The 25,549-nt window shown below is 37.2% G+C and overlaps 6 protein-coding genes across 6 annotated transcripts; 1 reads left to right on the top strand and 5 right to left on the bottom strand.

Moving 5' to 3' along the window:
• Positions 1-16: 16 nt before the first annotated feature.
• LOC120001224 (heavy metal-associated isoprenylated plant protein 25-like) lies at positions 17-1,084 on the bottom strand. The gene is made up of 3 exons (XM_038849447.1): positions 645-1,084; positions 438-519; positions 17-353 (listed from the first exon to the last, which is right to left on the bottom strand). Exons 1-3 carry the CDS (start codon positions 702-704, stop codon positions 193-195), a joined length of 303 nt encoding a protein of 100 aa, XP_038705375.1. The 5' UTR covers positions 705-1,084; the 3' UTR covers positions 17-192.
• Positions 1,085-1,229: 145 nt separating this feature from the next.
• On the bottom strand, positions 1,230-2,764 carry LOC120001223. The gene is made up of 3 exons (XM_038849446.1): positions 2,371-2,764; positions 2,183-2,264; positions 1,230-1,510 (listed from the first exon to the last, which is right to left on the bottom strand). The coding sequence occupies exons 1-3, from the start codon at positions 2,485-2,487 to the stop codon at positions 1,377-1,379; spliced, it is 333 nt and encodes a 110-aa protein (XP_038705374.1). The 5' UTR covers positions 2,488-2,764; the 3' UTR covers positions 1,230-1,376.
• Positions 2,765-3,174: 410 nt separating this feature from the next.
• Positions 3,175-7,847, bottom strand: LOC120002371. The gene is made up of 6 exons (XM_038851106.1): positions 7,462-7,847; positions 5,947-6,023; positions 5,669-5,791; positions 4,854-5,588; positions 4,465-4,681; positions 3,175-4,023 (listed from the first exon to the last, which is right to left on the bottom strand). Exons 1-6 carry the CDS (start codon positions 7,751-7,753, stop codon positions 3,524-3,526), a joined length of 1,944 nt encoding a protein of 647 aa, XP_038707034.1. The 5' UTR covers positions 7,754-7,847; the 3' UTR covers positions 3,175-3,523.
• Positions 7,848-10,803: 2,956 nt separating this feature from the next.
• On the top strand, positions 10,804-15,555 carry LOC120002902 (dihydrolipoyllysine-residue acetyltransferase component 4 of pyruvate dehydrogenase complex, chloroplastic-like). The gene is made up of 6 exons (XM_038851759.1): positions 10,804-11,959; positions 12,056-12,247; positions 12,382-12,469; positions 12,567-12,637; positions 12,749-12,832; positions 15,095-15,555. Exons 1-6 carry the CDS (start codon positions 11,201-11,203, stop codon positions 15,197-15,199), a joined length of 1,299 nt encoding a protein of 432 aa, XP_038707687.1. The 5' UTR covers positions 10,804-11,200; the 3' UTR covers positions 15,200-15,555.
• A 31-nt stretch (positions 15,556-15,586) lies between these two features.
• On the bottom strand, positions 15,587-19,014 carry LOC120002903 (ACD11 homolog protein-like). Its single transcript, XM_038851760.1, has 4 exons — positions 18,536-19,014; positions 17,616-17,788; positions 16,368-16,513; positions 15,587-15,839 (listed from the first exon to the last, which is right to left on the bottom strand). Exons 1-4 carry the CDS (start codon positions 18,752-18,754, stop codon positions 15,733-15,735), a joined length of 645 nt encoding a protein of 214 aa, XP_038707688.1. The 5' UTR covers positions 18,755-19,014; the 3' UTR covers positions 15,587-15,732.
• A 484-nt stretch (positions 19,015-19,498) lies between these two features.
• Positions 19,499-22,915, bottom strand: LOC120001690 (protein NRT1/ PTR FAMILY 3.1-like). Its single transcript, XM_038850112.1, has 4 exons — positions 22,784-22,915; positions 22,455-22,672; positions 21,786-22,342; positions 19,499-20,579 (listed from the first exon to the last, which is right to left on the bottom strand). The coding sequence occupies exons 1-4, from the start codon at positions 22,896-22,898 to the stop codon at positions 19,697-19,699; spliced, it is 1,773 nt and encodes a 590-aa protein (XP_038706040.1). The 5' UTR covers positions 22,899-22,915; the 3' UTR covers positions 19,499-19,696.
• Positions 22,916-25,549: the final 2,634 nt, after the last annotated feature.

Raw genomic sequence — 25,549 nt, 5'->3', positions numbered from 1 at the left:
GGTTCACTGTCATGCCTAACATGCAACATCGTTTTATCCTCTATTTTTAAATATGTTCCTCAACAACATCGTTTTAACACAGTTTCTAGAGATTTTATACAATTCAGGCTCTAAATAATTGTATATATATATACATCTGTCAGTGAAGCTGTAAATGTGAACTTGGATCATTAGCCAGTAAACATGGGCTTTTTAGTCTACTTGTTCGTTGCTGCCCTCAAATTCTTGAATCTCCAGTATTTCAACCCTGCGGTTCATCTTCCTTTTCAGCTTTATTGCCACATCTGATGGTGCAAATCTCCCACAAACATAAACTTTACGTTGCTGCTTCTCAATCAAGTGTGTCTCTATCTCTGCAACACCAAAAATAAAAAGAGAAGATATCAATTAAGTTCAATACAGTACTCTTGGTAACTCTGGGTAAATCAGCCTCTCACCTTTCATGCTTAGGAGAATTCTCCGTATTTTCCTGCAACAACCGTTGCAGTCGACGTTAATTCTCATTACCATGCAGCAACTCTGCCGTTTTTACAAACAAAATAGAGTTAGAAATCAACCTACGATGACCAGGACAGTGAGCATTTTCCCTAAGAATGATTGATAGGAAATACAGAAGAAAAAACTGAATATGTTCCATCACTTGCCTTTGCCGGGATATAGCTATGGATGGACATACTTGGGGATGAATGATTTATGATTGGCATATACAACAGCTGAAAACCCCAAAAAAGAGAGACTAAAAAGTGAGAACTTGAAGATCAATTTCTTCTCCTTGGATAGTTCATTAGGGAACTCTTCGGCTTCATTTTGGAATCTGATTCTGGCTAGAATTAGAAAGGAGGTTTTTGTCTCTCATGTGTGGCTTATCATCCCTAACTTTAGTGGTAAGCTTTGTTCATCCCAGTTACAACAACAAGGACAGGCATCTCCTCCTCCTTGTCCTATGTTTTGTCTTATAGACTTTGCACCATTATGAAGCTGCTTATCATCCCTAACTTTAGTGGTAAGCTTTGTTCATCCCAATTACAATAACAAGGACAGGCATCTCTTCCTTCTTGTCCTATGTTTTGTCTTCTAGACTTTGCACCATTATGAAGCTTCCTTTTCTTGTTTGGAAAGCCCTTGTTTGTCCAAACTTTAAGCCATGACAAAACCAACAGGAGCTTATCTTCCCACATATGGATCCACCTATGTTCTCTTACAATCGCCATTCCAGTAAGAAAATAGCATGCTCAGGAATAGACAGTATCTATATTTCTTTCAATTGCACTACTGTCAATAAACAATTTTTTTACATGACTAATTATTTCTGCTAAACTAATTCTTATAGTAAGACATACATTTTAGCTCGTTGCACTCCAGATTTGTATTGTTAATCAACTGTGTGAAGAACGGAATATCCGTTTGACCATGGCGGCTTTGCCTACAGGCTTCTTGTACAAGGCAGCAGGATATCTACAAATGATTGTTACCTTCTTCTCCAACACATTTACTGATACAGAATCGGTTTCTGCAAAGAAAAAGTACAAGTTAGGTTCTCAATTGCCATTCCTGTACCAGGTTTGATGAAAATATTAGCAACCAACGTTAATAATGATTAAAAATTGATGGCAGAGTTAATGAAAACGTTAGCAATTTGCTCATCTTCTTCTCCAACACATTCACAAACTTGTAGTTACCCTATCAAATAGTACTGGGGGTTTTCCCTAGTTCAAAAAGAAAATGCACGCAAAACGTAGTAGCCACAGAGAAGCAGCTGTAAAACTTAAACCCTCAAAAAACGACTGCCGACCGCCTAATTGCATCTGAGAATCTGCACAATAGTTAACAGCTCGTTTGCCATGACCAGGTTCCCCAAGAAATGATAATGGCTTCCCAGTAAAAATAAAGTAAATCACTGCCGCACCAATCTTTTAGCAGGAATAATGAGAATCACTAAATCAGTTTGCAAGTCTCTTTTTTTTTCTTTTGGGCCTGTGTATATATGTATGTGCTAATGTGGGTAAGTTCTAGAACAGGCAATGAATTTCAGTCGATAAACTGGATGATCAAGGGAAGTTAGAAGATTATACTTTTGATAAAGCCCAAGTATTCACTTAATGTCGTTTATAAGCACAGGAAACTTCACCGAAGGTGCTCCCAATCATTGTAGCCATTAATGACAACCAAACAGAAATCTTACCTTTCATCCTCGACATTATCTCAGCTACTCTGTTTTGACACTGGACACATCGGATGTCTGCTGATAGAACCACTTCTTGAACCTGCTCTCAATAAGCATCACCCACCAAAACCCATAATCAATATATCAATGAGTTCATAACCTTTGACTAACAGCTACAAAAGGAGAGAGTGAAAGAGAGTACAAACAAGAGGCATGGACAAGGATTCAACTGAGGCGAGGCTGGGTCCGTGAAGCATCATGCTCTCTGGCTTTTCCAATTCAACTACAGGGACTTCCTTCTTAGATCGAACTGCAAGAACCATAACTATGTTTCAAGACTAATCAAGCACAGCCATCTATTCATACCAGCAGAAAGGCAAAAGGTTCAATCTCATCTTGGCTAGAGAAATCATCTAACAACGGCCTTCCCTACTGCACCAATAGAACAAAAGTCCATGCTTTTGGGATATATCTTGATTGTTGGAGAACCAAGGGAAAGAGACCCCATGGTAAAGTCTGAAAGGTCTTAATGCATAGTTTGACAAAGATGCTCCACTTTGCACACCCAGCCCCACATAAAGGCTATTTTTTTCCTAATTGTCGTCTCCACAATTATTCCTTGTATGTTGCTTATAAAACCCAACTATTGCACTAGTTTTAGTTTTAATTTAACCAGTCAATGTCATAGAGAGCGGCTTACAGCTACCGAAGAGCCGTTAGAGATAATACACAATACCTCATACTGGTCCTACCAAGCCAACGGCTTTTACAGCTGGCTCCAGTATAGGCCAAAAACAAGAGAAGAAATTGTACTTTAACCAGTCTGTCAAAATATGGATATGGTAGGTAAACAACTGAATACTTTATACCCAATCTGAATTCGATAATTTAGGTCCTAAAGCAACCTCTTCGTACACAGTGTAGTAGCCCAATGTACATCAGAGTCTTTAGGTCAGCAGACGTCAATCACCATAAATAGGCAAAAAAAATCCATATCCAATGCAAAAAACTTGGCACAACACAGAATGCAGATATCGAAATTTTATTGCCATAGGGACATATAAAGATTACATGAAGAAGAGTTGCTTCCTGCAAATAATGATACAAAGACTATGGGGGTGAGAATTAGGCTCTAATGTTACTCTACTCCCAAAATTGCCACTGGAATTTTAAACCCAGGCTCTATTATTTCCACCAGAAAAGCTATTGCTAAAATACATTTTCCAAGATAGGGGATCTACTTGGAAGCATCAAGTAGAAGAACATATATACGGATAGAAGGGAAACAAGGGAAGAACATACAAACTGCTAGAAAGAATGAACCATCAAGTCCTACAGATCCTAACTAAAAGAGACTCGTCACCTGGACATAACCAAGTTTGTTGAAGGCGGCACTACAGAAGTACTGAATAAAGAATCCCCCAAGTATTTGCAGTTCTCATGATCGACTTTCAAGGGCGTAGAGAAGAATCTTTCACAAGCATGAGATTCAATGACTTGCAAGTTACTTTTGTCATCAAATTCATCTCTATGCAACTTGCGGACAGAGCCCCCACTACCACGTCTCCTTTTTCTTGATGACTTCCACCTCAACTGGGAAAGTGAATCATCCTTCGCCAGATCAAAATTCACCTTCAACTCTTGCCCCTTCTTATTTCCAGAGTCAACGCTAGTTAGACTGCTATAACAAATCTCAACCGGGACATCACATGATACAACAGCCGGCAGCTTTTGTTCTGTTTCAGATAATAAATTAGACACTAGATCTGGCCTTTCTTTTAAAGTTGTCCACCCATTTCCCAACCATTCTCGAGAATGTCTCAAGTCCCCATGACCAAAAACTGATTCTTGCTTTTCTCCTGCAAACAAGGCATACATAATGTCAAAATCTAGAGGAATTGAAAAAAAGATTCTAGGGAAACAGAGGACACACTAGGTCACTCACAACAATGGATTTCCACGTGACATAACAAAAAAGGCTGTATGTGCCCTCAAAAAGGTAAAACAATGACTTGGGAACTCTTCAAGCAAAAATATACATTCCGCTCTTTGATTGGACACAAGCTAGACACCCCTTTTGTTTTCTTCAGATATTTCAGATGATGAAAATAATGTTCACAAGTTTGATCGTGGAAAGTAAATGCACAATACACACATCCTACAAGGCTGCAATCTGATAATAATAAGGGACGGAAGATTACAATACACACATCCTAGTATCCTACATAGCTTGCAGTCTAATAATAATAAGGAATGGAATACTTTTTCATAATAAGGAACAGAATATTTTAAGAACAAACCTGGGAAATAGACGTGAATTCTATCTTCAGAGTCATTTTGAACCACAAAGCCTTCCCACCAGCCATCATGCAACCATGCATCCACTGCGGTACCAACACTCACAAGCCATGAAACTCCACCTTTAATAGACTGAGGGGATGGACGAATTATACTCCTACCAGAAATCCGAATGCCCAATATGTCAGGATCAGCAATCCTTGATGCTAAAATCCATTCCTACATAAACACAATATTATTGAGAAATTTTAATAAAATGAGTCAAACTACAACACCAAAGTACTAACCATCAATTGAAAACTTCCATGTAGTCCAAATCTTTATGTACTTTTCTATTTGTAAATATTTTACGGAAACATTGAATATTGCAATGTAGAGGATGTATACATACCTCTAGTTTTTTAACTTCATCCACAGCATCTTGAACATCCTCATATCTAACCTTCACTTTATTTTTTTGCTTCTTAATTATCAAAGCTCTAAACCAACATCCTCTCATTCCGCTGTCCTGGCAGAGTACCTCAACATGAGAGCCGACATTAAGATAATGAGGATTTACATCTTGAATACTCAAAACCGCAGCATTCATGGAATTTTTACTGTCGCAAACCTCGTCATCCTTCGATGGATGGCACCTTTTCTTAGGTGTGATCCCATATGTGTCATTGACAATTCCATCAACTCTATGGCCCCTATCAGCCAGCCGAAAATTTTCATGGCTGTTTCTAGAAGAAAGGTTGTACATATATCTAAGTATCTCTTGTTTCCAGTAACCTTTTAGTTTAGTTATGTCAAATGGCTGGACATCATCGTTGTCGAACTGCTTGCTGCAAACAAATGGTTCCAACAGAGTATGTGCAGCATCATTGACAAATTCTTCAAAATGCTGGGGACTAAGGACAGTAGCCAATCCATCTATGCATTCAATGCACAGATCTTGAAGACAAAGAGAAGAGAAAATCTCTCTGTCATTAAAGTTGCGAGGCAAAAGAATACCAACCTCGTCAATTTTGTGAAACCACCGTACCACAACCATTTTGTTTCCTTTAGAGTCCTCATACAAATCTTCCAAGTAGGCAACAAGTAGTTTATCCTCCTCAACCAAAACATACACAAAGTCATAAACCTACATATGATTTAAATGAGAGGGAGGTTAGATGACATCAAAAACTAAAAACTAAATAAGAATAGCACAGAAACACTCACAGAAATTTTAACACCATTTCGACGGAAAGATGGATAATGCTTACGCCTTTTCCTGCATGTCCATGGTGTACCTAGCCACAAAAATTCTTTGGTACAGCGACCAAGCTTCCGCAATTGGGTATCCTAGAGAAAAAAAAAACATGCAAAAGGGTTAAAAAGGTAAAAGGATAAATGATTACCAGATCAAAAATTCCCAAAAAAAAACCTTTTTCATTTAATAGGATGAGAGAAATGGAAATTAATATTGCAGAAAACCCAAGTGCATAACGATAGCATACCTTAAAGCTTAAAGCATCTAGATTGGCATTATCATAATGGACGCCAGATAGGAAGGATGATTTATGAGGTTCGAAATCTGGAGAGAGAAAAAAAAAAGAAAAAGAAAATTAAAGATTTCTAACCAAAGAAAATACGAAACAAAAGAAAGCTCAACAAAATACAAAATTACAAATATCAAAATGATATGCTGATTTGCGTAAAAAGAAAAAAAAAACAGTCTGAACAAGAGGCACAAGGTCAAAAAGATACAAAACCATTTAAAGAAACAAGAGTTTGGGCGGAGCACTAAAACTGGTAAGTTATTACATAAGTAATGAACCTTGCCATGAAATAAATTAACCTAAAAACTTTCGGGGACATAAAACTCCGATGCTCTCAAACAGCTCTTTTAAAAGTGAAATATGATTCCAGCAGCCCAGATAACAATCAGTTCATAGTAGCGGGAACACCAGAATTACTTAGATTATGTATATCATAGGGAAATTGATTAAAACTCAAAAGGCGAATAAATCAAACCAGAGATAGCACAAAATTTCATTGAAAACATCAAGAGAGCCTCCCATCAAGGCGATAAGTATTGTTAAGAAGGAACTGAAATGTTGAACTAGGAAACAATTGGAGATAAGACGGATGTTCAAAATTGTTAAAGAGATGATTACTCAATGAAAGGTGGAAATCAAATTATTACCAGAGAGGTGGCAATCAAATGACTCCGAAAAGGAAAATAAAAACACCATAGGGTGAAAGAAATGGATATAATTGATGCTTTATAGAGAAGAAAGGGTAACCAACATAGAGTCAAAAATTTTGAAACCAAGGAAAAAAGTCATCACAAAATAAAATGGAATATTACAATTTATTGAGAATTGGGAAAAACACAGAGTCTAGACCAAAATCACCGGGAAACTATTAGGCAACAGAGGACCCAAATAGAAATTTTGCTACAAAAACAGACCGGACAAAAATAACGAACACTAAATCATTCATCTATATCATTTAGAATCGCGCTATTTTTGCTGTGCATAAACTCCTAGCAAAGCAGGCACCTCCAGATTAAAATCTACAAGACAAAAACCTAAAAGATAATAAAAAGTGAACGAAAAAAAAACCTAGTCCCTTCACGGATAAAATATTCTCTACAGCACCAAAATAACACTTGATGACAAAAAAAAAACCCGAGGGCAGAGATCAAATCTTGAGTTCTATGAGCGAAAAATAATTCGGGTGGGTTTCTTGACAAAAAAGTTCACGAGGAAGGGTTAAAGAGAAGAAGCCATTAGATGTAATTTCGGGAATCCATGCAGAATTGAATGAAATCGGACTCAATTATAACCAAACCTTTTGCAACGCCACAGATCTAAGAGAAGCACCAGAAGATCCAACAAAAACGAAAAATTCAGCAAAATCAATTACACAATCATAAAACGCGAGGCCAAAGTTCCGAAATTCCAAAAAGCAAAACGTACTTTGAAAAACAAAGAGAGATGGGCCAATAAACGAGTGCTTTAATCTACCTGAAACAATATAGTTGAGCCAATCAATCACCTCACGGCGAGACTTGAGCTTCAGTAAGGGCGCCTTCGACAGATACGAGCTATTCCGCATGGCATAGTGATAGGACATGTGCCTCAAACTCTTCTCTTTCCCTATGATAGCCAGATCTGATACCCCGTCTCTTCTCTTCAGATAATAATGGACCTCTCTCTTCCCTTTGTCCCTTGAAACCGCCACCTCCTCCCACCTCACGTAAACCCCTTTCCACGCCGCCGCCGCTTCAGGTGAAACCGCCGACACCCATTCCCCCATCGGCGTATTCAAAACAGAGAAAAACCCCAACCAAGATGTCTCTCGCGTTAGAATTCCCTGTGAAAGTGCAACCGGCTTGGTTCTCTGCAACGTCTGTTTCTCTCGTTGTACGTTAATACGGGACTTTTTTTAATAGAATTTTGAAACTCTAGGGTTTCGAGATGGGAAAACAGAGCGGGATTGTGATGGACGGCTGTGGTTGCGTACACGAGTGCAACTCGTGACACGGAGGAAACTAGAAAGAAATTGCGGGGATCTCTATGGAGATCTGAATTACCTAAAATGCCCATAGATATTATTGGAATTATCCTTTTTTCTTTATTTTAAATCTTTTTTTTCTCTTATCCTTCACAACTTGTGAGGAGAGAAAAGCAGGGGAGTGGGGCCCGTAATTGCCGGTGTGTCTGGGAAGAAGCTCGCTCAGTCCACTTGCCTGCCAGCTGTCAATACGGATCAACTTCTTTTTTTGGCGCTAAATTGACTGCCAAAAATCTGTTTTTGTCAGCTGGCGTGTAACTAAATAACTGAAAAGAAAATATATTATGAAAATTAATTCACACCCAATTCAACTTTGTTAACAAAATAATTACATCCGAGTAAATAATTAGAATAATAAAGATAATATGTATTATCCTGATGATCAAGGTTCGAATCTTCTTTCCATTTAAAAAAAAACACTATAATAACAAATAATTACTATGCTTCCAAAGAGAAAAAGAAATCAATTCCCACAATCAACTGAATCATCCCATAATATTTTGGATAAAATTTCAATAGCGATAATGTTGAGAAATGTGGATTTTCAGTTTTCCCCATGAGAAAATTATTAAGAGGATTTACTCTTTTCGTGCTCTCTTTTTAAAAAAAAAATCGATAATGACGCCATATTAATTTCGCATTTGAACATTTGATATGAGCCTCATTAAATCTTCGTGCACGTAAATTTTCCACATAACGACATAGTAAGTTGGTCAAAACTCAATGCATAATAATAATGGTATTGTTCCTAGTAAAAAATCAAATCATGACTTTCCAATTTCATACGTTTTGATCTCAAATAGATCCAACATTGAATTATCGCCAAAGTGGTTAAGCATTACTTCTTCCTCTATTCTCACAACACCTACTTAGAAGCCATCACGTTCTTCAACAAGCATGACATGTTTTTTTTTCTCCATAAGCAACGAACATAACATGTTGTCGTGTTGGTTGCTCAAGTTTTATAAGGGTGGATTGCAAATGTTTGGATGAACACAATTTCACGAATAATATCAAACTTGGTCAAACAACATAATATAATATGTTCAATTAGGTTAGTCTTTTGAATACAAGGGAAAGAGATGTGGGATGCTCGAATTCGAGACTCTCACTAGATACCACACAATGAATGTCATCTGAACTACTTGTGATTATCTTCAATCAGGTTAGTCTTATTCATATATCCAAGTATATCATTGTGTTACTAATGAAGTTTGAATTTTATTATTTTTTTGAAGAAAGTTTGATGTTGGCAACATGTATATTTATTTTTAGTTTCAAAGCTTATAAACTAATGAATTAATTATATAAAATCAATAGAAAGACAAAACATATTGATATTGATGAGGTATCGTATAAAGAGGCAAACAATGTGACGTAAGCCATTTAGCCGGCCCCAAAAACGGGGCATTATGATGTTGGTTAATGCTTCGAGACATTCTAAAGGTGATCCTCAAAACATCTCAATTTAATGTGGAGTGTTGGATATGAAGTGGGTTTTATATATGTTTTTAATTAATGATTATTTTAATGTTACATAGTTTTGAGAGACTTTTGGGGTCTCTAGCATGAATAATGCTTGAGACCCTCAAAAGACTCCCATTTAATGTGAAGGGTTGAATGTGAAGTGGACCCTACGTATGTGTTTTTAATCAATGCCTATTTTAATGTCGGATAATGCTAGAGACCCCCCAATCTATGTGACATTAAAATATCTATTGATGAATAGGACCCACTTCACATCCAACACTCCACATCTAATGGAGGTATTTTGTGGGTCATTTTTTTGGAGTCTCAAACATTATCCTTTAATGTCACATAAATTTAGAAAACTTTTAGGGATCAAATTTTGGGGATCTCTATCATTGTCGTATGATATTCTTTGGAGGCGGGAGAAAGAGACGGGATCTTTGTTTTACGTGGACAAACCTGGCCGGTCGCCTAGTTCAATTGCAACCGGCTTTAACCGGTAACCGGGATGACTCTCACGTGCATCTTGTGTTATGAATTTATGGTGTGCTCTTGGGGGCCATCGGGGAAATCCCTATAATTCACTCATTTTTCTCATTTATTAGACATTTAATGAGCCATTATTTAGATCTATCAATGTGTTCGGATGGATTCAATTTGTTATTATTAAACTCTTATAAACCTACACGGATCATCCTCTCTCTGGTTTTTTTTTTCCTCCAATTACTATGAATATAAAATAAACAGGATTTGAACATAATGTACATTAATTAAATTTCAACTTGCCACCTTCGGAGACAAATTGACACGATTAATTAGAGGTAAACAAGAGAGCAATTGCAATGGTGTTATTCTATGGAGATAGATAGTACGTGTGTATATCTTTTAGATTTATGTCTATTGAAGAATAACAGTGAATGTGAAATTATATAATTATTAATTTTTAAAAGAGGTATTTATATGAAAAAAGGTACTTGTAGTCGTGTATGAAAAAGAGAATTTTTATTTGATTATGTGTTCAACATTTGTTAAGTGGGTATTAAAATGACATTTTTCGAAATATGAACTATAAAGACCTTTAACTATAGGACAATATTAAAGACTCTTAAAATATGATCCCAAAAATTTTCAATATCTATATGACATTAAAATAATCGTTAATTAAAAAAAAATATATAAGACCCAGTTTATATCCAACCATACATATTAAATAATAATTTTTTTGAATAATTTTTTGGATCTCAAACATAATTATCTTTTACTACAGAAATAGAAAAAGCCGAAACATTCATTTCTTAGTCCTCTTGTTTGCTCCAGAAGGAGCTTTAATCTCTTATGTTGGCGAAAATGAGAGGAAAAAAAAAAAAAAAGGACTAGCCAGCGATGTAATCAGAGCCGGGTAGCTCGAAGCCGCCAACCCACTCGACCTCGTCTTCTCCGCCCAATTACCGTGACATCTCCTTCTCCAACTACATCCCTCTACGCTCTCCCACGCATATACACAATTTGTCTCTTCGTCTCCTCTCTCAATTTGCAGTTATGGCTTCTCCATTTCTCTATAGAGTTCCCCTCTCTAAACCCACCAGCACCAGCACCAGCACCTCCTTCTCCTCTTCCTCCTAAATATCCCCTTCCCTTCCATTTCGCTCCCCTGCATTTCCGGAGAAATCCCGCCGGAGGGGGATTTTGACTGTCCGATCGAAGATCCGCGAGATATTCATGCCGGCACTCAGCTCCACCATGACCGAGGGCAGGATCGTATCGTGGATCAAGTCCGAAGGGGACAAGCTGAAGAGAGGTGAGAGCGTTGTTGTCGTCGAGTCCGACAAGGCGGACATGGACGTGGAGACCTTCTATAACGGAATTCTTGCTGCCATTGTTGTTCCCGAGGGCGAGTCTGCTCCCGTTGGTGCTGCCATTGGTATTCTCGCCGAGAATGAGGTGGAACTCGATGAGGCTAAAGCGCAAGCTGCCTCTATTTCAGCAACGTCTTCTTCTTTTTCTTCGTCATCTACCACTCAAGCAGTTGTTACGCCCACACCTCCTCCTGCTACTTCCACTCCCGCTCCGGCACTTGCGCAGCCACCAACAGCTCCTGCCGCTGTGGCCAGTGGGCCCATGAAGATCGTGGCAACGCCGTTCGCGAAAAAGCTGGCGAAACAGCACAAGGTGGATGTCAATTCAGTTGTGGGAACTGGGCCATATGGCAGGATCACCGCTGCTGACGTGGAATCAGCTGCAGGAATTGCGCCTTCGAAGAAGAGTGCAGGTCCCGCTGTGCCTGCTGCAGAGCCTGTAGCGGCTCCACCGAAGGCTGCTGCTCCGGCGTTGCCTCCTCCACTTCCTGGATCTACTGTTGTGCCATTTACGACAATGCAGTCTGCGGTGTCGAAGAACATGTTAGAAAGTATGTCAGTACCAACTTTTCGTGTTGGGTACCCTGTATCTACTGACGCACTTGACGCACTATATGAGAAGGTACACTGATTGAATTCTTTAATTTGATCAAGGTAACTGTTATTGCTGTACTGATTGATTGACATCTTAGCTACAATTCTTTGACAAATCTCGCAGGTGAAGCCCAAAGGTGTTACCATGACCGCGCTGTTAGCAAAGGCTGCCGCGATGGCACTTGTTCAGCACCCAGTAGTGAATGCAACCTATAAAGATGGGAAGAGTTTCACTTACAATAGCAGCATAAACATTGCAGTTGCCGTGGCAATAAATGGTGGCTTGATAACCCCCGTTCTTCAGGATGCGGATAAGGTTATTCATTCATACATTGTTTTAGACTTTTGTTTCGTTTCTATTTTGTCCATGGGTAGTGTACTATCATTAATTTCTAGCTCATAATCAACTAAAGACAGTTCCTTGTCGTTATTTTTAATTTCGTGGCCCAGTTGGATCTGTACTTGTTATCTCAAAAATGGAAAGAATTAGTTGAAAAGGCCCGAGGGAAACAACTTCAGCCTCATGAGTACAATTCTGGTGTGACTTCTAATCTAATTCCGTTTCTCAACATGCTTGTCCAGGTGCTTCAGTTTGGGAATTCCAATTAATTATACTCTATTTGTGTTGCATGCAGGGACTTTCACCGTGTCCAACCTGGGAATGTTTGGAGTGGACAGGTTTGATGCCATTCTTCCTCCTGGCCAGGTGAGAAATGGATATATGGCTTTTTCACTTCCTTTAGTTGTCATGTTTCTTCTGCTCCTTACTCCTTAGGATTGCGGAGGGGCATTTGCTGAATTTTTAGAACGTGTTCAGGGGGCTATCATGGCTGTTGGAGCATCAAAGCCCACTGTGGTTGCCAATGCTGATGGATTCTTCAGTGTGAAGAGTAAAATGCTGGTGAGTTCAATTTCAATTTTTTTTCTGTATCTTAAAATATGTTGTATGAACGACATCAGAGAACAAACGATAGTATGACAGAAAATTTTAGATAAAACTGATCAGAGCTCTATCTAATCCTATTGCTTTCAACCTACCCCTGCAATCTTCTGTGCAAATTATACGTTCATTTAGTATATTGATTTTTCATTTTGTGTCCCAACACAAAAATTGTACTTTTACTTTTTTTTGAAACTAATGAAATTTCGCCGAACTTGTGTTCACTTTGGTAGAAAAGTTACCTAGTAAGTATTACTTTAGTGTTCCAGCAATCTTAATTATTTCCATTTTCATGAGATTTGTGGATATTATAGAACTTTTTAGAATGCCATTTGAGATAAAGGAAGGCCAAACTAAATAAAGCAAGGATAAGGCCACACCATAGACGTCAGCTTTTGTAAGGGTAAGTTGTGCGAGTTTAATCAGCAACCTAGTGATCTCAATGGCATAATAGGATAAATCTTGACCACTAACTTTTAGCGCTCAAACCCATGTTTGTGATGGTCCAGGCCCTCCAGGGGTTATAATATGTTTTTAGATTTATCCAACAATGACAGGGATTGAGTTTCTGGGCTGAGTGGAGGGTAATTTTAAAGTAATGGTATAGTGGTTGATATTTCGATGATGGTTATTAGCTGACCAATAGTAATTTGTTTTTGCGTTTAGTCTGTAATAGTAAAGTCTCTAGGGCTTCTATGTGATATTATGGACCTTTGCATCAGAAGGAAACAGCTTTGTAGAAATTAATTTTGCGGCATACTGTTTGTAGTTTGCTGTCGGTTGTAATACGCAAGCTGTTTAACTTGCCAAATCCTCGTGGATTTGCTAAATATGATGAGATAGGTGGAGAAAAGTATACAGTTAAACTGGCCTTATGACCAGTATTTGGGTTTAAGGATGAACCAAAAGAATTTAGACTATTTAGTTGGACAAGAGTTAGGAAGAGGTGGTGCTAACAATGTTTTTGTTAAATTTCTGAGCAGAGTGAGAAAAAATATCGCTAGTGGATTCTAAATCGCTCATATCTTTCTTCCCTTTTTTTTTTTCCAATCCAATGAAATTGGATTAGGATATTGTACATGTTTCTTTGACACTTACGAAAAATAGGACCGTTGGTAATTAGAATTTTGGGTTACTTAATAACCGTCAAATATCATTATCTGATCAAATTGATAACCTTATACCTCTCTGATAGTCAAAGGAGGATGTTTTGACTAGTCTCTACTGTCACATATAGATGGATGCAGTATCATTTTCTGTGAGGTATTGGCTCATTTTCTTTCAAATTTTTTTTCCTGGAGAAGGGAATTTGATCCTTTGTGAAAGTAACTTGGCTTGTGGTACTCGAAAAGGAGTATTTTTGTCTATGTGTTTGTGTGATTTATTGTTTTTCGTTAGTCTTTTTAGCTACTCTGTCAAGAATGAATTGCCGGACTATAATTCTCTTTCTGATGGCGGGATTGAATAATACCTCAAATAGGGGGGATAAGCATGACTGCTTGGTTCATGTTTCGTGTGTCATGCTCAACACTCTGGACAAGACTGGTCCAGCCTGTTGCTCATCCGAGGCTTCAAACATGCCTGAAAGTGCAATTTTATTCTTTGGGATGCATATCATTTGTTGCATTGCTGATACGTCTACAGCGAGTTTTGATATTAAATTTTCCCGTGTGATGATATTTCTGTTGATTCATCTCCCCCCCCCCCCCCCCCCCCCCGCCCCCCCAAGTTATTAGCTCTATTGAACATATACCCGCAATTTATTATTTACTTTGATCATTTGTATTTGTCAACGTAGGTCGATATTAGCATGTTAAGTCATTTTTATTCGTTATGTAATTTCATCGGGCATAAATTTCTCTTTTCATCCAAATTGATAAGTCCTGTATGTCATTAAAGTTCTTATATTTGGGTCATTCAAATTTATATTAGAGGACGTTGAAAATCCTTCTCCTGCACGGTTTGGGTCATGATGCATACATGAAATTATCAAGGAAATCAATGCTGGACCATTTGCCATTTTCTTCAAATTCACCTAATCGCTGGATTAAATTTTTAGTCAGGTGCAAAGACAGAAAACATGAGCAATACGACTTGGCAAATTATACTGAAAATAGCTGTTGAATCCCTAAGCATGTCTATTTCTTTATTTATCTTACTTTGAATTTTGTTAAACTTATTTCTTTCTGCTTTCTGTGAGTTGTTAGAATTGCCCTTTTTCAGGTGAATGTGACTGCTGATCACAGAATTATCTATGGTGCTGACTTGGCTGCCTTCCTTCAGACCTTTGCAAAGATTGTAGAGAACCCAGAAAGCCTTGCACTATAGATGGCATTATGGAATTCCTTCGAATGCATCCTGTTGGCTGAGCCTTAATTATTTGTTGGCTGAGAGGAAATTCCAATGCTTCTGTTGGACAGAGTACCCAATAGAGGAAACCAGGTTTTGCAGCTTGCTGGCTCAGGTATCATCTTAAAAACTGCTGAGAGATTTTGATAGAAATATATTCGAAGTTTTTTTTTTAATTTTAATAAACGCGTTTAGAAATTGTTTCTTAGGAGGACCTATAGTGTTATCCCAAATTATTGCTGGGTATTATTAGATGTTAAACTTGGCTGTATATTTTTTCTTTACATCACTAGAAAAGGTTGGAAAGTAATCCAAGAAATAAATGTTATTCTCAATTCCTCATAAACTTCCACAAATGACTACTGATTAGTCATCGAATTGGTTAGAAACATGCATAAAAAATATTATGGTCTACATATGTTTATCTACAAACCACCATTCTTGTATTCTCTTAATGAAAAGGCTAAATCATAAACAGAGTTAATTCTCAACTTTCCAACAGACTACAAAACTCACCAGTCCAAGGTGATGTTTCGAGTTATGTAGAGCTTATCAATATAATCTATAACTGGAAGTGAAGCCTTGATATACCTTCTCATCCTTTTCTCGACTGACTCATCTGCAACACAGAAATTTGAAGCTGGGAATGTATCCTTGGGATTTCAGAAATAATAGAAACAAAATAAAATGATGGGAGCTATGACAATATGACTAATCTGCTGAGGGTTGAAAATGAAATTTTAGGTAGTGAAATATTGATTTGGCTGAGAACTAACCCAAAGAGAGTAGCAAATTGAATATTTATGAGGAAGTAGACCAAAATATCAATACTTATATGCAGTTAAGAAGCCACTGTCTCTTTAGAAGACATATTTTGAAATGAAATCAAGCTTTTAACTGCGCATTGCCAATTAGTGTTCGACGATGAAAATAGTGTATTATTTGAACTAAACTACCCATCATATATAGGCATGCTGATTTTTCTAATGCTTATATTACTAGGACCGGCTATACACAGGACGTAGGTTGTCCAAGCCATGACTCAATACTTTTATTTTAAATTATGAAATGCCGCAATGAATTTATTGTGATTCCATGCCAGGAGTGTCATGCATCAATTTGATGAACAAAATTCATTTAAACTCACCAGTTTCATTGAGCTTTAGGACAAGTTGCTCTCTTGTTGGAAGAGCATACATTCCAGCAGATACGGCAGTCCTCACCGCCCAAGTGTGGTATGGTGCGCAAACTTTGGCATAGGCTGTTGAAGCTGATTCCCTTAAAGAGTAATCACTAGAAAGACAAAATCAAAATGTTCAGAAGTCGGGTGTAAAAACTAAACAAAGTTCAAAGCTTATAAACATAACCACCTGTATTTTTATGTTTTACATTGCTCCTAGTTCACTAATACTGGAAAAACTTCCAACTCAACCCTTGATTTGGTTGTTAAATAGTTATTTGCCTCTGATGAAATGTCTAACAAGATGGTCTAATCCATTAAAAACATGTATACAACAAAATGCTACTTATTAAAAAAATACAACACAACACTATTCAGTTTTGACCATATTACTCAGTCGTATGATAGCATATGCCATTACATTCAAGTTTCATGATCTGTAGTACAAGCATGCAAATCATGCAATCAGCATCCAAGAATAGCCAAGTCAATTCAAGTAAAAAACATTAAGCCAACTAAAAAGTTAATCTCATTCATCCTTCTATTATGTTATAAGATAAGAATAATTTAAATATAAACCTACAATTAGCAAATAAGAACTAGATTCAACAATGTAAAGTAGTCAAGCACATAAATTTTTCAGGAAATGAGATGGGGAAATCATAGCCATAGGTGCGAGGATATATGTCTTAACACAATCCAGAATGTAAAATCATGTTTTCTTAAATATCTCGTGTTTGCTTTGATTTCAGTAAGTGACAAATCTGTTGTTCAGACAAAGAAAAGCTTAAGCATAAACAATAAGATTGGCAATCAAAACTTTCCTACCATTGTTGCCCATTTCCTACCATTCTTGCCATATCATTGCAAACCAATCACATCCCCGAAAGCTGATGGTATATGCACTGGAATAAAAAATCTTGCTTTACGTTTAATTGATTTTTCACCTTAGCTTACATGAAAAAACAAACAGAGCCCTAATCAATTGCTCTGACTAAAATTGGCTTGATTGCGTAATGCACTAGGAAGGATAAAAACATAAATTGAAATGCGACCATGACATGCCATTAATGTCCAAACATATTATCCACATTATTTTGCATCAACACAAGTACTACAAGTCTACAACAAACACAAAATATCAAAGAACCCAGGAGCATATTTGCAGATTGCAGTGGTGGGGGGAATGAAATTATTTAGGGGCAGTAAACATACTCAGTGGACAAAAATTGCTCAAACAAAGCTCTGATAAGGTCAAGGCCCTGCCTAACTCGACGAAGATTCCGTGAATGGCTTCCATGAGTTCTCACCGTACCATTTGCAACATCGAGGTCAACGATGTTTTGTAAAGTGTCAAATCTCTCTGATGCCTCCACAAGATCACGTACCTGAGAACAAATCAACCAGTGGCATTAGAACCAGGTATTTAAACTAAACGAAAAAAATAAAGAATTTACAGAATACAGTTTAATATGGATATCACACATCAATCGTATCAGAATCAACTAGTTGCAAGGCAGACAAGATTTCAAAAGTCAAAAGGCCAAGTGACAATGAAACCAAAATCGGATACTGAAAAGCCAACTGCAGAAGGAAAGACATCAAGATGATATGTTTTTTAAGATCCAAATACACAGATCTTTTTTCACATAAGGTGTGTTGTTTCTGTTCCCCCTTTACTTCGAAAAGTAATAATATAACAACGTGAATTATCGAAGAAGAAAAGCAATTGATAACTGTTGAGTATTGACCTACATTGGCTCCTTTTTAAGTTAGGTCTGAAACCGTTATAGCCAGGTAATGCAAAAAATCGACATAGAGACTGCAATGTATCTTCTTTCAGCATCCATAAATTATGGAAGACATACATGATTATCAATAAAATTGTGGTTGTTAATTTACCACCATTATACTCCAGCTAAACACAGAAGCTGATCCAGAAGGGCAAAATCAAACAAATCTCTACAAATCCCATAAATAAAAAAATAACAGAAGCAAAACAATTTAAGCAATTCATGATTAAGATTTTTGCAATTCAAGAAAAAGATCTATATCGTCTCCATCCAAACGCGACAGAACACTAAACCCTAACTAAACAATGAAAAAGGAAGGAGAGTGCAAAAGCAACAAAGAACCTTGGCGACGTACTCCAACTCGGCAAATTTGAAAGCGATGCCAAGGCAATTGAACAGGACAGAGACAAGAGAACAGGCATCACAGAACTTATTCAATCGAAGCTCTCCTTGAGCACCACTGTACTTGAGAATCGTCTCAAGCTCCTCAAATGCCTCCGCGATCGAAGATAGGGGAGTCCCCCTTATGGTCGGCATATTGTTGGATTCCCCTCCACCCATCGCGATGGTGTTTCCGCCGTCGGTCTTTGGCGTAATATAAATCCTTGACCATGATTTGATTTTCTCCAGTTTCGTAATCTTTCCTTGAACGAATGAGTTTCGAAGAAAATAGGGAAAGCAAATTGTGCATGACCTCGCTCGTTGCTTCTGCGTGTTTTAGATATTTGAGACGTGAGGGGTTTGAAGCTTTTGAAGGTTCGCTACGATTGCGGATTGTGTACGCAACAAATTTAGCTCGCCGACTAGTCAAACCTCTGGTCGGCGGAGGTTTCGATCTCTACTTTCGCGCGATCTCCTGTAAAAAGACAAATTCAATTGGGCACTTCTGCGTCAATTTCAGACTGAGTGGGCCTAAAACTCAAGCCCACCCTTATAAGAGATGGAACTTCTTTGGGCTTGGTATGGCAACAACACTCGGCCCATAAAGGTTTTTTTTTTATATAAAAATGGACACTTCATTGAATTGGTAAATGAGAATATTAATACAATCTAGATATTCCTCGAGCAAAACCTGAAGAGCACTCCAGCTTTTGGATTTTCTAGCCATCTGGTGAGCTATTTTATTACAATTCCTAGAGGTTTAATCAAAATATTCCAGGCTCAGAGATTTAACCGGTAAATTTACTATATCAATTATATGACTAAACCCAAAAAAATGTATGTTTTGTGGACTTGATAACCGAAATCACAATGGATGATGAATGAGAAAACTATACTGACTCATTTAAATATCTAAATCATTAATGCAAACGGTATCTAAATTATTTCATAATAGAGATTTGAGATTTGTGTAACAAGATGCCATCTCTCATTATTTCTAGTACACTAATTATACATTCAAAGTACAAGCTCTCCTACAATGAACATACCCCTATACAGGCTCAATCACTTGAAGTAATGACCACATCAGTAAAGCAGGATGTCTTAGTGTTCTCCAACTAATTAAACTTTGTTGGCAAGTTCTACCACACTATCCTTAGATTCCTCTGCTTCTCTACTGTGTATCTGGATAGGCTTGAAAGTGTAAATCTTCACGCACCATAAGTAATAGATAAGATTAACAGCTTGCAACAACGTAAGCAACCAATAAAAGTACTCCAATTTCCCCTTGTTCAAGTTATCATCCGGTAGCCAATTCGATCCATTAGGCCCTGCAGTGTACTTGTGCACCATTGTAACCAGGAATGTGCTCACATAATTCCCAACTGAAATTGCAGTCCAGAAAACTGCAGTGGCAGTACTCCTCATGCTCTCCGGTGCCTGGTCATAGAAGAACTCCAAGTGCCCAATTGACATAAATGCTTCTGCCATACCATGTAGACTATATTGCGGCACTAGCCATAAAGCTGAAATGGGGATTGTTTGATGAGAATTCATGAGTCCATGATCCAATGCAGCATGTTTTCTCTTCACTTCGACGAATCCGGCAACTAAGGTGGCTAGGATTGATATGACAAACCCGATTCCCATTCGGTGTAAAAACGTTATGCCACGATCGAGTCCAGTGAATTTCCGGGCCATAGGAACGAAGACGCGATCGTAGAACACTATAGTGCCAAGCATTGAACACATGGTGAAGACGGACATGGAGCCGGCGGGGATAGCAAAGGACTTGGTTAAGTGCCTGTCCATTGATTTTGCTTGTTGAAGGGAGAATGTGCTCTGTTGGGCATACGCTGTGATTAGGAGAATCCCGGCAGCCCATATCGGTCCCATTCGGATTATACATTTCAGCTCTTCCACTCGATGAATTGTGTTTAATCTCCAAAGATTTGGTGATTTGACGTTGTCTTCTTCTGTCACAATTGCTGCCTTGTCAAGAAATCTGCATTTCCATTACATTAGTTAAAAGAACTAGGCAATAGGCATGCTCATATATATGTATCATATGCAATGGATATAACATGGGCTGGTTTCTGGGCCTCTTGGGCCGCAGAAAGGCCTTGTTGTTAATCAAGTTGGGGATAAGGCTGACGTGGTCAACAGATGTTCACATATGCTAAAGTGGGGGAAAAAGTCACGACAAGACAGTGCGACGACGTACGAGCATTTTGTTTTTTCTGGTTACAAAAGCAGATGCAATCGAGAATTCGAGATCGAACCGCAGTAATCACTATAATCCAAACAGATATTGGGGCTTTTTAGGCCCAATACACCCAAAAATAGTACACTCGTCAGAGATAATAATACATGAATGGGCCTCACCGGGCCCACCCCGTAAAAGATGATGGTTTTGTGACTTTTGTCCTGCGCCGAAAATATGGAAGACGAACTCCGCAAATCCCTCCTATTATTTTCTAACGGTGAAGAATGAATTTGGCAGAGAAAACATAAGAGTGTTGTGGAAAATACATCATAAGCTTGGTATGCGAGTGTAAAACATTCTTTTCAATATAATTTCAACGGTAATATTAGGTAGCTCATATAGTGGTAGTCTAAATCTTTTAAACGAAATTTTAAAACATTTTTAACTCTCAAAATATATGTTAAATTTTAAAAAAAATTACATATTCAGAATCAACACATAAAACTCTTTCTAACAAGATTCATTGTCGAAGCGTTTTATCGAGTGGATCTTAATTTCATTGTTCTTTTCAATGGAAGTTCAAAAACAATTGATTCAGAACTAAAACAATGAATATTATACTGTGTTTTAAAAAACAATGGAATCTAACAATAAATTTTGGACAATAAATTCTGGGATAAAAGAGTTGAATAACTAGATTAACTTTCGAAGTGTCATGTACTTACATTTTTTGCAACTAGTGTAATTTCAAAGAGTGATTTTGTAACAAGTGAGCCGTTGGTTGAACAACAATCACCTTACATGTAAGGGATCGACCTATCTATTAGGGCATGGGTTCGAGTCCTACCCCCTTCCTAAACCCCTGATTTCAAAATAAAAGAGTGATTTTGTAACTAGATTAAATTTCAAAGTGCCATGTACTTATATTTTTGCAACCATGAGATATTTCAAGATATTTGGTGTTGTATATTACAAAAAAATAAAAAAAATAGGAGAGAGACTTACGTCATTTCTTCAGAGTGAATAAGCTTTCCATCTATGCAAATAGAGGCATCAAGCTCATCATTCTGATATAAAACCTTCGGGTCGGAAATTGATAGATTTCTTTTCTTGAATGCGGACACGGATACTTGAACCAACCGGGTAAACGGACTCCCAGCCGGATCCAAGTTTCGATAAAGCCGGTAACCAAGAATGAATGGAACTACTGAGATAAACATTGCCACGGTCGGAATTCCAAGTCCCCATCCCCATCCAATATTATCTTGAATATAAACAAGAACAGTCACAGCAAGCAAGATTGCCACCCCCATAACAAAATAATACCAATTGAAATACTTCCATGTCTTGGTGGTCTGATTAGGATCCTTTTCATCGAATTGCTCCGCCCCGAATGCAGCGACACAGGGTCGGATACCACCCGAACCTAGGGCTCCGAGTATGAGAGATATGTATAGAATTGCCAACTGACCAGTACCAGCTTCTTGGCACACTTCATCACCCTTACATGGTGGTGGCCTTAGTTGGGGAAGTATTGCTGACAAAGTTAGGATCGTCATTCCCTACAATTACACGACAAAAATATAAAATAGTCAATACTTGTGCCATTAAATTCCTCATACCAACAATTTAATACGTTTAGTGGATATATTGTACGTCGGAGAGACTACTTACGATGAGATATATGAGTGAACCGGCTGTTATAGTCCAGAACTTTCCGGCATAAGCATCGGCGAGGAAGGCACCGAGCAAAGGTGTCATGCCTGAAGTTCCTCCAAAGTTTGTGAGGGTATTAGCGGCTTTGGTTAATGGCATATGAAGCTGAGTAGTTAAGTAGCTAATCATGTTAGCATTAAATCCCACCACAGCCAGCTTCTCACAAACCTCATTTGCTACACAGAAGCGAAGAAAACCAACGTACAACATAGGATTAATCAAATGTTATGGGAAAAAAAAACATAAATCTCAATATCTTAGACAAAGAAACTGCGAAAAAAAGGTACCAAAAATAAAGGGCATTGTAATAAGCCCTCCCTTTTGTTTTTCAACATTATTATTGCTCTTTTTCTCCTCCATGTTTTCCATATTCTTTGAAGAAGTATTAGTGTCGCTTTGCATATCAATGAGACCCCCAAAGACTTATTTATAGGCCTCTATCGAAGTTGTGTTGTTTTTTCACAGCCAGTAATTTGTACAGAGTGAAAATTATGGCCACAAAAAAAAAGAAAAAGAGAGAGAGTACGTAGTTGAATGACATGAAGATAAATTAATCTGAAAATAATCATAGACTACAGTTGTGGTTATGATTCCATTAAGTGATGTTTGGCTGGCGGATAAGGAGTATGGACAGAAAAGTTTTGTTATCTTCATCTTTTTTTCTGATTGAGCTCATGAGCTGTATTATTGTACTACCCAATTTTGGATTTTCTTGATTCTGTTAATGCCAAGGAGACTGATCGACTTTTCTAGGAAACTCTCTCTGTTAAGTGTATGTATAAGATTGAAGATAATAACACAATTCATCGGTTGGCTAGATACAAAGCTTTTTTCAATATATGTGTGAAAGCAATTAATCCTAATTAATTACTAGGAGTGTTGATGGTAGTTTTCAGTCTTTTTTTTTTGGTTTTTTTAGAAAAAAATGGGTGCCGGGGTCTATTGTAATTTTTTTTACAGCAAACCTCACCTTAATAAATAGGAGGTGTCTAAAATTTTTTTAAAAATATAATAAAATTACGGATGTTTTTTGATCGTATTTATGAATTTAACGGTATAATTTTTATCCCAAACAAAAATCAAATTCATCATAAGATAGACATATAATGTTACGGGTTTATATTCAACGGTGCACAATTTTCATCTCTATTTTATGTTCAATTTGATTTTTGTATAGGATAAAAAATATACCGTTTCACTAGTAAACCCGATCAAAACGCATCCATAATTTTTAAAAAATAAAATAACTTTTTTTAATGGCCGTAGAGTCATTACAGCAGGAGGTCCCAGCCACCCAAAAAAAATAACCGACCAATCAGTTGGTTATTGACAACTTAGTATGTTTTTTCGAGTTTTTCGGTCAGCCCTCGTTAAAATGTATTTGACAATAACCTACCAATTTGGTTTTTTTGACACGGTTTTTTCGGACAGCCCTACTAATTACAACCGATTAGAAGCTAAACTTTTTGCTATTGATACGCCATGAGTGTTTTGAGCTTCTAAAGATGATGATTTATTTATGAGAAATGATAATGAGTGTCCTTAAAACACTAGATAATGATGAAAAAGATTCACTGAAAACTAAAAAATACAATGTATTTTAAGTTTAAAAAATTAGGTAAAATAGTGTTTATCACACATGACATATTCTGATATGTTGTAACCAATTCTTAACAAGTGTGCTTAGGGCACCATCAACAATACCCTTTATTTATTTATGTATTAACAAAAATGGTGGGTGTGGGGGGCAGATATTTTTTTTGATCAAGTTTAAGATGAGGAAAAGGTGTTGGGATATGATTTATTAAGCTCCCATGATTATGACGTAAAAGTTCCAAGTAATTTGATTGGTCTTTTACTCCTTAATTACACTAAGATAATGCTGAGTCCACTTGCCACACTTGCGCACAGCACTATGGGTATGGGATTTGAAAGAGAAGACATCTCTATATGCAAGCATGGTTACATATATAGGTTTTGGGGATATATATATATATAATTAGTGGATAAGCCACTTCTTCACTGATCAAGCCATGTAATTGTTGACTTAGTGAATAATGATCGTAGTTAGGTTTTTGAAGCAATAATATTGTTTCTGAAAATAAAAGGCATTTGATGAAGCATGGGAGCTATCGCAGGTTTATTTTGATTGAGGATGCATACAATTAGTGGATTACTACGTTCAAGTGCTCAACTAGCAAACTCATGGAAAGTTGTGAAAGTAAGGAGAGATGAGAATTCATGGGCCACGCTGCAACCAATAAAACACTATACAAATGTGACCTTAGACATTTGATATGAGCATCAACTCGGGCCGTTAAACTCTCATATAAAGAAATTTCTCACTTGACGACAATGTAATTACACAACGCGTTTGCTAAGCGATGGATTTTTTTTCATGATGAAGTTTTTTTTTTCCTTTTTTTATGATGAATAATAATGCTATGCGTATAGTAAGTGATGGGTTTTTTATTAAAATAGGAAGAGGGAGAAGATTGCAACGCATATTAGTTTGTTGTGTAACTAGGCAAATCAATCATTTTTGGATGATTGATATTATAGCGGTTGTTGATCCCATATATATATGTAATGATACGATGAAATGAAATAATCCAATGAAAATATGATTCAATGTTTGTCCACACAATTTTGGAGGTGCGTGCCTAGAGATTTTGTACATAATAGCATACACATGGTTTTTAGGTCAAAAAAGATGGATTCTAGAAGTTGGCATTATTGGAATGATAAAGCTCATGATTGAATTCGAATATAACAATAATATGGATATGTTTTCTTTTCAAATTCTTGAAGTCGATATTATAAAATTGAATTTACATGCACCGCATATGGTCAAAACAATCGGAATTACAATTTTTTTCTCCTCTAATTGCTTTATTGATACTCAAATCAAGAAAGTCACAAAAGTTTTTTATCGTTTAACTATTCCCACTAGAAGTAGGGTGACAAAATTCTGTCCAATTTGGATGACCGAATTTGTCCTACCTGAATTAAATCAAATTTAGACATAAGTTATATGTCTGAAATCTGGGTTA

This window comes from Tripterygium wilfordii, chromosome 7 (genome assembly GCF_013401445.1).
Source record: "Tripterygium wilfordii isolate XIE 37 chromosome 7, ASM1340144v1, whole genome shotgun sequence".
NCBI lineage: Eukaryota > Viridiplantae > Streptophyta > Magnoliopsida > Celastrales > Celastraceae > Tripterygium > Tripterygium wilfordii.
Note: the sequence above shows the minus strand (reverse complement) of the source record. Positions and strands in the feature narration are given on the sequence as shown.

Coding starts and splice junctions, on each gene's coding strand:
- LOC120001223 (XM_038849446.1), bottom strand. CDS start 2,487: ATGGTTCTTGCAGTTCGATCTAAGAAGGAAGTCCCTGTAGTTGAATTG. Junction 2,265..2,370: donor AATCCTTGTCCATGCCTCTT/GTTTGTACTCTC, acceptor TATTGAGAGCAG/GTTCAAGAAGTGGTTCTATC. Junction 1,511..2,182: donor GATAATGTCGAGGATGAAAG/GTAAGATTTCTG, acceptor TTTTCTTTGCAG/AAACCGATTCTGTATCAGTA.
- LOC120001224 (XM_038849447.1), bottom strand. CDS start 704: ATGCCAATCATAAATCATTCATCCCCAAGTATGTCCATCCATAGCTAT. Junction 520..644: donor ATAGCTATATCCCGGCAAAG/GCAAGTGATGGA, acceptor TAAAAACGGCAG/AGTTGCTGCATGGTAATGAG. Junction 354..437: donor AATTCTCCTAAGCATGAAAG/GTGAGAGGCTGA, acceptor TTGGTGTTGCAG/AGATAGAGACACACTTGATT.
- LOC120002902 (XM_038851759.1), top strand. CDS start 11,201: ATGCCGGCACTCAGCTCCACCATGACCGAGGGCAGGATCGTATCGTGG. Junction 12,638..12,748: donor CCATTCTTCCTCCTGGCCAG/GTGAGAAATGGA, acceptor GAACGTGTTCAG/GGGGCTATCATGGCTGTTGG. Junction 12,833..15,094: donor GTGTGAAGAGTAAAATGCTG/GTGAGTTCAATT, acceptor GCCCTTTTTCAG/GTGAATGTGACTGCTGATCA.
- LOC120001690 (XM_038850112.1), bottom strand. CDS start 22,898: ATGCAAAGCGACACTAATACTTCTTCAAAGAATATGGAAAACATGGAG. Junction 22,673..22,783: donor TACAATGCCCTTTATTTTTG/GTACCTTTTTTT, acceptor GCTTCTGTGTAG/CAAATGAGGTTTGTGAGAAG. Junction 20,580..21,785: donor ATTCACTCTGAAGAAATGAC/GTAAGTCTCTCT, acceptor ATGGAAATGCAG/ATTTCTTGACAAGGCAGCAA.
- LOC120002371 (XM_038851106.1), bottom strand. CDS start 7,753: ATGGGGGAATGGGTGTCGGCGGTTTCACCTGAAGCGGCGGCGGCGTGG. Junction 6,024..7,461: donor GCTCAACTATATTGTTTCAG/GTAGATTAAAGC, acceptor TTCTCTCTCCAG/ATTTCGAACCTCATAAATCA. Junction 4,024..4,464: donor AATTCACGTCTATTTCCCAG/GTTTGTTCTTAA, acceptor CCTTGTTTGCAG/GAGAAAAGCAAGAATCAGTT.
- LOC120002903 (XM_038851760.1), bottom strand. CDS start 18,754: ATGGGTGGAGGGGAATCCAACAATATGCCGACCATAAGGGGGACTCCC. Junction 17,789..18,535: donor AGTTGGAGTACGTCGCCAAG/GTTCTTTGTTGC, acceptor ATTTGTTCTCAG/GTACGTGATCTTGTGGAGGC. Junction 15,840..16,367: donor CCTAAAGCTCAATGAAACTG/GTGAGTTTAAAT, acceptor TCTGTGTTGCAG/ATGAGTCAGTCGAGAAAAGG.